This window comes from Suncus etruscus, chromosome 17 (genome assembly GCF_024139225.1).
Source record: "Suncus etruscus isolate mSunEtr1 chromosome 17, mSunEtr1.pri.cur, whole genome shotgun sequence".
Taxonomy (NCBI): Eukaryota; Metazoa; Chordata; class Mammalia; order Eulipotyphla; family Soricidae; genus Suncus; species Suncus etruscus.
The window spans coordinates 46,446,896-46,458,684 of NC_064864.1; the positions used below are offsets into that span (position 1 = coordinate 46,446,896).

The 11,789-nt window shown below is 53.9% G+C and overlaps 1 protein-coding gene across 1 annotated transcript in view; it reads left to right on the top strand.

Moving 5' to 3' along the window:
• SUFU (SUFU negative regulator of hedgehog signaling) overlaps positions 1–11,339 on the top strand; it is a 122,875-nt gene extending 111,536 nt beyond the window's left edge. Inside the window, exons 11-12 of the mRNA XM_049790882.1 lie at positions 8,680–8,748; positions 11,096–11,339. Coding sequence (XP_049646839.1) covers positions 8,680–8,748; positions 11,096–11,185 — 159 coding nt within the window. The 3' untranslated portion in view covers positions 11,186–11,339. The remainder of the gene's footprint in view (positions 1–8,679; positions 8,749–11,095) is intronic.
• Positions 11,340–11,789: the final 450 nt, after the last annotated feature.

The window sequence follows — 11,789 nt, forward strand, 5'->3', positions numbered from 1 at the left end:
AGCAACTCTAAGTGAGGCTTTGGCACCTGGAGCTACTGCTGCCTCCTGTTGCTTCCTACAACAAGTTCATGCCCATCAGACACATTTCTGGCTGTATTTGAAGAGCAATACCTTTTTTTTTTTTTGTTTTGTTTTTTTGTTTTTGGGTCACACCCGGCATTGCTCAGGGGTTACTCCTGGCTGTCTGCTCAGAAATAGCTCCTGGCAGGCACGGGGGACCATATGGGACACCGGGATTCGAACCAACCACCTTTGGTCCTGGATCGGCCGTTTGCAAGGCAAATGCCGCTGTGCTATCTCTCCGGGCCCTTTTTTTTTTTTTTTTTTTTTTTTAATTTGGTCCATCTCTGGCTCTATGCTCAGGGATCACTCCTGGCAGAGATCAGGGAACCTTATGTGTTGCCAGGAATTGAACCTGGGTCAGCCACATGCAAAATAAGCTCCCTACCTCTACTCTTCTCCAGCCACTTTTTCAGGTTTTGTTTCTTGGTAGGAAGCAGGATGGGCAGGGGGACAAGTACAGCCCTGACTTACCCTCAGGAGCATATCGAAAATGGGCATCCGATCCCAATGCAGATGTGGCTGGGCCTGAGGTGCAGTAAGGGATTGGGGAACAGGATCAGGAGGATTGTAGTAGGAAGGCAGCATATTATGCTGTTTGGGGTGGGGGGAGCTTGACCCAGGTAAAGGGGTCAGTGAATACATATAGATATGCAGAGATGGAAGTCACACATCAATGTGCCTCTCTCCAGAGACTGTCAGCACCCTCTACTTTGTGTCTCTACCAGCCTGCAACATCTGACTCTGTCCCTGGGCATCTCACTTTCTCCTCCTCATGCCAGCTGCGCGCGCGCACACACACACACACACACACACACACACACACACACACACACACAATATCTCCCCACCATAATACTAACTCTTAATTAAAACAAACAACAAACAAAGGGCTCTCAGCACACTCCCTGGCCAGAAGCGGGAGCAGTGCTTTAGGGGATATTGTGCTCCATAAATTATGGTGCCTTTTTCCACTGTTGTTATTACATTGTTTCATAACAGAATTACTTTGAACCGTAAAGTTATAAATACATTTTAAAAGTCCCACTTGGTCACATTACATTTCTGTCCATGTACTGTTGGTAGTTACTGTAGCTTGGAAGTATAGCAGTTTGCAGGGAGCCCAGTGTGGGAAGGGCCTTTTCTCGCTGCCATCCCCACCCAAGGGTGCTGGGACAGAACAAGGGGCTTGTGGCCTGGGCAACTGGGTGAGGGAGTCTGCAGGAGACCCCTGCTAGCTCACAGATTCCCATGTGTGCACAGGTCTCAGCAAATGGCCCCTGGGCTGGTGTGGCCAGGAAAGTCAGGACACTTCATAGGGAAGCAGAGTCGGGGGTTGCCCTGCACCCAGGAAGAAATTCCTCCCAGTCCTATTAAACCTGCTTATCTGTGAGCACAAACCCCCTCATCTTCCTTTGTACCCCCAGTTTTTAGCAGTCCCGGGACCCTTGGTCCCCAAAGGACTCCACAGATGCCACATGGCCCCTCTTGCCTCTGGACTGTTGGACCCGAACCCATTTCCCAAGCACCTTTTGTGCCCTGGCCGCTGCATTCTGCTCCAGCAGTGCTTGCCTCCCTGGCAGCCCCTGTGGTGGCAACGCCCCATCCCAGCCCCTCCCGGTGCTGTTGCCTGGGGAACCGGGAGCGGTGGGAACCAGCTGCTGGCCTCGGCATGTTTCAATAAAGTTGCTGTGCTGGAAGCTGCTTAATCAAAGGCCTAAGTTATGGGCTCATTAGTGTGGTCCACCACGGGGGCCAGCTCACAGGGGAGTGCCCAGGAAGGCTGGCCACTCTCTACCGCTGCAGGCAACACACAGACACATGCACACGCGCACACACACATCACTACCACCACCATCATCACTACCATCATCACCAAGAGGTTTCTCCAGGGGCCTCTGGGAAACCCTTGGCCCCTGCTCATTGCCACCCCAGCCGTCCTCCCTCTTCCCAGAGCAATCAGTACTTTCTTAGCCACCTTCTCCTTTAGGGTCTTGCCACTATAGGTCCAGGCAGCTCCCTAGCTTGTGGGAACCTGGGCTTGTAATTACTTGTGGGCTCCTGTGGCTCCCTGGGTATCTGCAGCACCTCCTGGAGGCTGTGGGAAGCTCATGGTCACCAGGGAATGTTCACATCCCTGAGCCAAGAAGAGCCCCCCGCACTTCCTCAGACCCTCCAGAAGGGATGCAGAGCACTAAGAGGTAGTCTGGCCCTCTGGGGACTCTCCCTTCCACTCCCAGGGCTGATGCCTCCCTGATTCCTTGCCCCCGGCCTGCTGAGGGTAGAGGGCAGCATGGGAGGACCAGGTCCTGCTCGACTTCTGCTACCGCTCGGTCTCTCTGGGTTCCCAGCCACGACTCTTCTTTGCATCAGCCCTGGACACCCGCACTTCCAGCCTTGGCACCTGGTGCTGGCGCCCGCCCAGGCCTGTGAGCTCTTGGGAAAAGGCATGGCAGAGACACCCCACAAGGGGTATGATGACAAAGGAGAGGCTGAGAGAAAAAGGCAGAAGGTGAGGGAATCTGGGCCTTTTCCAGAACTTGGGAATGTGCCATGGATGGGCCTCCACGTCCGCCCACTCCTGGGCCTGCACCTGCCTGCCCCCACCCCCCTCTCTCCAGACCCAGGAGCTCCATGAGTGTGGAGAGGCCAGGTTCCAGCTCCCACTCCACGGACTTCTCCCTTCCTGAATGTGGACACCCCCCAATGTCCTCCCACTTGTTTTTACCCTGCGCCCCTTCACCACGCCTTTAACCAGCCTCTCTCCCTGGAGCCTGAACTTTCAGCACAGTACTAGCCAGGCTAGTGTGTTGAAGCTGGAGGAGCAGGCCCTAGGGGTCATGTTGAGGTCGCATCACCAAATATGAGAAGGTTGTTTTAGGCCCTGCAGTGCTTTCTCAGCTGCAAGCACCTGACTCCCTCCCTGCTCTGCCTGTCCTGTGGGGATGCCCGGATTCTTCCTAGTGGGCTCCTGCCCACGTCTGACTCAGCCCTGTCCTCCTTAGGCTGCCACCTTCTTCATCCCAAGCACCCATCAGGACATTGTATCAGAGACAGTTGACCAGTCATTGCCTGGGCAGCACCTCACAGTGCCCTGCTGCAGCTCCTACCCCGAACCCCATCCCCACATCTTGGAGCCCTTGACTGGGTTCATTAAGACTTCATGAGCTGTGGGGGTGCTGACCCAGTTTGAGTGGTGTACCTGCCTCGGGCCACCCAGGCCACTTTGTCACCCTGTTCCACACCAAGCGTGTACAGGAGGCTGAGGGGTTCTGGGCTGACGTTTTTTTCCCCTTTTTCTGAACCGTTTCTGGCAGAGCTCAGGGGTTACTCCTAGCTCTGTGCTGAGTCACTTCTGGCAGGCTTGGGGGACCATATGGGGTGCCGGGAATTGAACCAGTGTTGGCCAAGAGCAAGGCAAATGCCCTACCCCCTGATCCCTGGTGTTCATCTGGCCCCTTGCGGGAGGGGCACAGGCCAGGCAGCTTCCTCATCCCCAGGATGCCTGAGCAACTCCAGGCAGGCCCTCCCCATCAACAATACATTTCCTTCCCTGGGAGAAGGAAAGGGAGGGGGAAGAAAGCCAGACTGCTGAGAAGCCAGGTCAGCGCTTCTTCATGTCAACATGGCCCTAGACAAAGTGTGGCTTGTGGGACCCGGGAAGGAGTGAGCATCATCAGTCCCTGTTTGCAGCCTGGGTAAGCAGTTCTCACCCATAGACACCAGGCTCAGTCCCACAGCCCAGCCTGGCCTGCCTGCTCTGATAGCCACCCATGGACAATCACTCTTGGGCTTCCTTCCTGTAACTTGTTGACTAATTGAGTCTCATTGATGGCCTGGCTATCTTAAGGCACCTGGAGGCAGTCACTGGTCAAGATCCCAAGCCCCTCCCTCCCTGAGCAAAGGGGGGCAGTAGGGTACTCTGGGGGTGGAGCTGCCAGCACCGACATCCCCTTCCCCTGTGAGCTCTAGTTTTTTTCCCCACACATTGTCTCCTGGTGCCTTTTTTCAGATGTAGCTGTTACCTGGGATGTCTGATTCTGAAGATAGACCTACTAGCTCCATATTCAAAAGCTTCCCCAGGGATCTGGTTGCTTGGATTGTTTATTGTGAACCTGGTTCTCCCCCACTCCCAGGCTGTGCACAGATGTGGTGGATACATCAGGAGTGCTATTACAAATTTTATTATTATTATTTCTGCTATTTCACTAGTATTGCTGTTTCTGCTACTGTTGTTTTATTCTGGGCTACATTAACTATTGCTTTGTTTGTATGCATCAAGCTGGCCTGAAAATTTCCCCACTCCCTTGCTTGGGAAAATCATCTTTGGGCCTGATCTGCCACCTTTTTCATTTGGCTAATCAAGCTTTTGGGGTTTGTTTTGTTTTGTTTGGGGGCCACACCCGGCAGCGCACAGGAGTTACTCCTGGCTCTGAGCTCAGGAATCACTCCTGGCAGGCTTGGGGACCTTATGGGATGCCGGGAATCAAACCCAGGTCTGTCCCAAGTTGGCCGCATGCAAGGTAAATATCCTATATATCCTACCTCTGTGCTATTGCTCCAGCCTCCTAACCAAGTTTTGTTTTTTGTTTTCTTTGGGGGGGGGGCCACACCCATTTGATGCTCAGGGGTTACTCTTGGCTAAGTGCTCAGAAATCGCTCCTGGCTTGGGGGGACCATATGGGATGCCAGGAGATCGAACTGTGGTCCTTCCTTGGCTAGCGCTTGCAAGGCAGACACCTTACCTCTAGCGTCACCTCACCGGCCCCTAACCAAGTTTTTGAACCTCTGCGAGTTGATAGCACGTGAGGTTCCAGCCCTCAAAGCAGAATAGGTTGCTGGTAGCCCCATGACCTTTGGGTGGAAATTACAGGTTTTCAGGCCAGTGGTAGAAGCCAAAATCCCCTTCACCTCCCCTTTAGAGGGCAAGGCATGAGTGCTGAGTATTCGAGGCTTCTGGAACCAGTTCCTACCCCGGTCCGCTAGTTGTGATCCAACAATACCATAGACTCCAAGCTGCACCACACCCTTGGCCTCTTATTTTGAACCTCTGGCCCATTGGCTGAGTATCTCTAGGATTGGACCCTGGGTCCCTTCAGCACCACTTGAAAAATCCCCTAATTACCCACCAAAATTAAAAGTATCCTGAGTCCCAAGGTCTGAGTGCCTGTCTGAGGCAGGAGAATAGAAACAGTTTCTCCTCTGCAGATGGGGGCACAGCTACCTACCTGCCTGAAGCCTGCCCTTAGGTCTGGGTGGCAGGAAACTATTCCTGCAGGCTCAGATTCTTGTCCTCAGGCAGTCAGAAGGGTGCAGAGGCTGAATTCAGTAGAAACCTATGTGAGGAACAGAGTGGTAGGCTGGGAGCTGGGGAATGGTGTCTCCTGGGGTCTCCTTAAGCAGGATGCCTGGGAAATAATAAAAAGAAAAGCCTTCATTTTACTTCTTTTTGTTTGTTTTTAAGTCACACCTGGCAGTGCTCAGGACTTACTCCTGACATTGCATTTAGGGACCATTCCTAGCTGGGCTCAGGGGACTGTATGGGACAACGGGGATTAAATCCAGGTCAGCCACTGCAAGGCAAGTAACCCACTGTACTATTGCTCCAGACCCAAAACTTTTCACTACTTACTTATGGTGGTGGGTTTAAGGAATGTAAGAGCTCAGACAGGGGCTGGAGAGATAGTACAAAGTAGGGTGCTTGTCTTGCATTTAACAATACAGGTTTGAGGGGCCAGAGAGATAGCACAGCGGTAGGGCATTTATTTGCCTTGCACGCAACCTATTCAGGACAGTGGTAATTTGAATTCTGGCATTTCATATGGTCCCCCCTGCCTGCCAGAAGCGATTTCTGAATGCAGAGCCAGGAATAACCCCTGAGCGCCGCTGGGTGTGACAAAAAAAAAAAAAATCCAGGTTTGATCCCCAGCACATCCCATATGATCCCCTAAGCCCATCTGGAGTGAGGGTTCTCTTCTGCATATCCAGGTACCTTCTTCTGGGCCCATTCCAGTGCTCTTCTACAGCAAAGCCACACTAGGAATTACCTTTGCATCTCTTCTCTTTCTAATCTCACCCCACCTATGCTTCTCCAGATCCAGTGTCCGTCCCCATCAGGGAGGCAGCCCTGCGCCTGGCACTGGCCCTGGGGTCATCACAACTGTCCTTCTCCTGACCATTCTTCTTATGATTTGTTACAGAGCCAGCACTGTGGGGACCTGGGGAGCTTCCAGAGCCTAGGGACCAGACTCACACAGGCCTTTTCCACACTTGTATCACAACGGCCAGTCTGTTCCTCGTGAGAGCACCCAGGAGCTGCTCCATCATAGCTGTCTATCTCCAGGGTCCTGTTGATAAGATCTGTTAACATTCTCAGCTCCAGGTCTGGGATATACAAAGAACAGGGCCTGTTTGTTCAATCCCAGCTTCTAAGGTTTAACTCCCAAAGGAAATTAAATTAGGTGCCTGGAGCTATGACAGTGCAGCCTGAGCTTCTTTACAGGGAATGTCACCCTTCCTATCAGACAGATCTGTGTGATTTTTTTTCCTCTGTCTCAATTCTTTTTAAAAATCACATGAAGTTTCCAGAGAAACCAGGGAATGAAACCAAGTGAAAAGTAAGAGGAGCGACTTGGGTTCATCCCTATTTTTAGGTCTGGTTATCCACTGCCCCAGCTGAATCTGAAGTGACCAAGGAGGTCCATGAGCAAATGACTCCTGTGGTCACTGCTCCCAAAAGTTACCCCAACTCTCCTCCTCCTCACCAGTAATTCCAGAGCTTTGTGGGAGGAGCTGGTTTAGGGCTGAGCTCAGCTTGGAGCTGGGGGACAGGGGGTACTGGTCCTTTTGTTTGATTCTCTCTGGGTGGCCATTGTTCCCAGGGACCTACCCCCTCCTCCCAGCCCGCACCACAGTCCCAGACCTGTTTACTTCTCTGGCAGGGGCTTCCCCTGCACACTGGGGGCTGGAAGTAAGCCTGGCCCTGTTGGAGCCATTGCCCCTGAATCGGGTGTTCGGTCAGCTTGTGTTTGTGCTAGTGTTTACAGAGATGGCATCAAGCCCCGGAAATACCAAAAATCTGAATGTGACTTTGGTACCACTCTAGCAGACCAGTGATAACTGGTAGAGGAACTCTGAACTCTGGGAAGGGGCGGAAGCCTGTAGGGTGAGAGAAGGCCACAACAGGGCAGGGTGACTGGGAAAGGGACCCTAGGGCTACTGCTTCCTAGAAGGGGAGGAAGGGCTGATGGGAGGGACCAGGCAGGCCTCAGCTCCATGAACCAAGGCTAACTGGTGAATGCCTTGCTGTGTTAGCACCTGGGTCAGAGCTCTCTCCTGAGGGTCCTAGGAGGGTACTTGTCCTGGTGGGGAAGAAGTTGCTGTCATGCTGCTGTCCTAGGCCTCCAGCCAGGGCCCAACCTCACACAGGTGCCCAAGGAATGTGTGATCTGGAAGGTAGATGGGCTCATGAGTGCTAAAAGAACCAGTGAGTTGGTTTCCTAGGGGCTGATTTTTGTTTTTGTTTTTGTTTTTGGGTCACTCCTGGCAGACTGAGGGACTTATATGGGATGCCGGGATTCAAACCACCTTCCTTCTGCATGCAAAGCAAATGCTCTGCCTCCATGCTATCTCTCCGGCCCCATAGGGGCTGATTTTAAAGCGACCTGGGGGTCTCAGCCACTCTGGGAACTGAGCACATGCCCTCACTCCTGCAGAGACCAGGGCTGCAGAGTGAGCTTATGCCTGTGCTATCTCTAAGCTTGCACCTACCTCCCTATCTTGCGATCCCTCTGGGTCCAACTCCCCCACCTCACCCCACCACTGCTCATTTTTGTTTCAATTTGGACCACACCCAGTGGTACTCAGGGCTTAATCCTAGTTCTACACTGTACTCAGGGTTCACTCTTGGCTGTGCTTAGGAGACCATATGTGGTGTCAGGGATCGAACCCAGGTCTGCTGCATGCAAGGAAATCTCCCTACCTGCTGTACTATCTCTCTGGCTCCTTGTTTCCCCTTTAGCATCCTTTACACTTGCTCTCCCAAGCAGACTTCCAGGGAGCCAGGGAGATAGTCCAGCAGGGAGGGCTAGAGGAACTAAGCCCTTGCTTAGGAGTTGAGAACATTTTGGCCCTTGTGAAAGGAGAGGCTGGTACAGTCTACAGACCCTCCAGCTCCAATATTCTTGGAGGCATCTTCTGAGACATTCCCAGATTCTCCACCAGGCTGGCTTCCAAATCTGACACAGATTCGTTTTGTCCTACCAAATCTGGGCTGGGGGAGCATGCAAGTCCAGTGGGGCAGGGCTGATGCTTTTTCCGCAAAGTATCCCTCATCTTGCAGCACCTGGGCCTCAGGGTCTCTGACAGAGTCATCACTGCCCCAACTGTCCCCACCTTGTTTCTCCCCCAGTCCAATGTCCCTCTCTCTCACCTCAGTCTTGGCTACTATTGCAAGGAGAGGATGGCTGGCTTATTGGGACCCCGGAGTTGCCTTCAGGCCTTCTCTAGAGCAGACCCCCGGGAGGCTCGTGTCTCTGGGCCAGAAGAAAGGTCCTTAGTTGGCAGTTGGTAGGACACCACATATTTAAAATAAAAGCCTGCCTTGTGCCTTCTTTCCAGATTCTGTTGACAGAAGAGTTTGTAGAGAAAATGTTGGAGGACTTGGAAGATCTGACTTCTCCAGAAGAAGTAAGGCTGTTGGGGTGTCTGATAGTGGTTCCCATGTGCGTGCACGAGGTGTGGTGGAGGATGGGAAGGAGAGCACCCTGCTCCAGAGAGTCTGAGTCTCCCTCCAACGGACTCCTTAGAACCTCACTGCCTAGGCAGCAGAGCTTCCTGTGAGTCCCAGCTCCCCCAGCCCCTGCTGTTCCCTGGCAGGTTCTGAACAGAAGGCCCACGCCTGCTGCCAGAAAACATTCCAGCAGGGAGTCTTGGTGGGCCTGTGGGCAGAGGGACTCCTGCACTCGCCTCAGGCCACCCAAGAGCTTCTCAGCTCTTCCCTCCCTCAGGCCCAGCAGCCACTGGCCAGGAGGGGTCTGTGCCTCTCTGGGGCACAGCATTGGCGCCCGTAATCCCCTTTGTTTTTTCTTCCTTGTTCCTGGCATCCCCATTTGCAGAGACTTACCTCATCCTGGAAAGTCCCTTCCCCTCCCCCAGTCCCCTCCAAAAGCTGCACCCCAGTGGAATCTGAGCTTTCCTGGCCTCTATGCCAGTAGGTTGGTGGAACTTTAGCCTGGGGCCCGCCCCTGCCTGCGGTCTTGACACAGACCCTTCCCGCGCCCTCTGCCTGGAAGTGGATCCAGGACTGGCTCTCCGGCTGGCTGCAGCCAGGCTTTCAAGCCAGAGGGTGGGAAGCCAGGCAGAAAAGAGCTTTCAGCCAGAACTGGAGCTGACACCTTCCAGGGTTCCCAGGGGCTGACTGGCCAACCTGGAGGCCCTCCGATCCCTCCAACCTGCAAGGAGCAGAGACACCTGCCCAGGGTGGAACTGTTCTGCCCAAGTTCCCAAGCACTGCTCCAGCCTGAGGTCACTCCTGCCAGGATAGTATCTTCTCTGTCTTCTGGGACAAGGCTGGATCAATCAGCTTACTTTCAGAATTCACCAGGTCTCCAGCTATGGGCCCGCCATCAGCCCCACCATTCAGTGGCCCCACCGCCCGGCCCATTCAGCCTGACCAGAACCAGCTGCCCAGAGCGCTGCTTCCTGAGAGAGGCCATCGCTCGGCAGGGATGGCGGGGCGCCAGGCCACTGCTTGGAGCTGGGGCGTGGGGGGGATGAGGGGACAGGAGAGACCGGAGCCGGGGGAGCTGAGGAAAGTAGGTCACTAAAAATGATGGTGGTTTTGTATGTAGTGTTATTTTTGCTTTCCTGTCAGAGGCGGTCCCTCCTCTCCAGCTTGGCTTTGCCTTTGGACAGTGCCCCCACGGGAGGGAGGGAGAGGAGTTTGGCCTGCCTACTTCACCCCAGCTCTGCTCCTCCCCCTGTCCAGGCCTGAGGACAGTGAGTCACAAAAGGCAGATCCTGTTTCCACGCTCCAGTATCATTCCAAGACATTGAACATCTATTGAGCACCAAGCGTTTGCCAGACCATATGCAGGGTCCTTTGTGAATGGGATAGAGGTAGCAGTTTGAGGCCAGCTCAACTGAAGAGAGACAGACAGGAGATTTGGGGCCAGCTCAGCAGAAAAAAGCAAATTTTCCCTCCCCCACCTAGGTTTGATATGAGCTGGTTTAGGCACACAACAGGTTATATATACTAAGCCAGCTGAGTGGCTGGAAGACTTGGGGATAGGCTGAGAGCACCCCCAGGCTGGATTATTTGGAGGCTGATAAGAATGTAATGGGGGAAGCAAGCTGTTTGCTCCAGGCCCAAGAAATCACCTCTACACTTGTCCAGGCCTAGACTGGACCTGCCTGCAACTGAGCCCTTTGATGCCATTTCCAGGCTTCTTCCCCACCCGCCCCTTGGAAGTGTGGCCTCCAGGGATGAGTTTAGGCCTCAAGTCACTTCCTGTAGCTTCTGCACCTTCCCCTGCCTCCAGCCCTGGGCCTCAGAGAGCAGATTCCTCACATGCCTGCGGCAGGAGGGTGTCCTCACTGCAGCCAGTGGGAGTGAGGGCCAGAGCTGGCCTCTTCCAGCCCCGCTTCATAGCTTCATAAGTGGTGGGGTGTGGGAAGAAGTGGGGATGTCCAAGCTCCGGCATCTGGACAGCAGTGGCCTCTTGGGTCTCAAACTGGAGATTAAAGCTAGCTGGGGAGCTGAAGAGATAGCACGTTTGCCTTGCTTGCAGCCGATCCAGGACAAATGGTGGTTCAAATCCTGGCATCCCATATGGTCCTCCGAGCCTGCCAGGAGCGATTTCTGAGCACAGAGCCAGGAGTAATCTCTGAGCGCCACCGGGTGTGACCCCCCAAAATAAAAAGCCAGCTGGTCAGTGGCCCCTGGACAGGGGCCTAGCCACCATGCAACTTGGAGAGAGGGCAGCAGGAGGTCTGGAAACCTTGTGCATTCAGGTCTATGCTTGTGCCCCCACAGTTCAAACTGCCTAAAGAATACAGCTGGCCTGAAAAGAAGCTGAAAGTCTCCATCCTTCCCGATGTGGTGTTCGACAGTCCACTGCATTAACCTGGGCTGGGCCCCATCGGGGCCACGAGAGGAGAGCACCCATCTGCTCCCAGTGACTTCCAGGGTAACCTGCGCCAGGGAGGTCCTGCAGGCAACAGGACACGTGAGGATGAGCAGCCACTGGTGCCACCCACAGTGAGTGGGCTGCCCTGCCCTGCCCAGACCACAGGCTGGCCTCCCAGGCCCTGCTCGGGCTGTTGAGAAGCTCCCCCTCTTGACACGGACCTGGCTTGGCACTTGACTCTGGACCAAGGCTGTGCATCCCAGTGGAGACAGACGGAGCCGGGCAGAGGGAGGTGTGGCAGATGGGCATGCTGCCGGCTCCACTGGGAAGTCTTCAGATGTCCAGCCCCCGCCACAATAATCCAGGCCTTCGTTCTGGTTTTCTTCCTCCTTATTGTATTTTATAGACACCGGATGGTATTTTATTGCTTTTCAAAGACGTCCAGAAGCCATGTATATAATGTTTTTTTAAACAGAACTTTATTCCTAGATGAACTGTCTTGTTCTGTTGGACCCAGCCTGGGGTCCTGTCTCTTGGGGAGCATCAGAGCAGGTGTCTGAGTAAGGCCTGAGTGATAGTACAGTGGGTGAGGCATCTGCC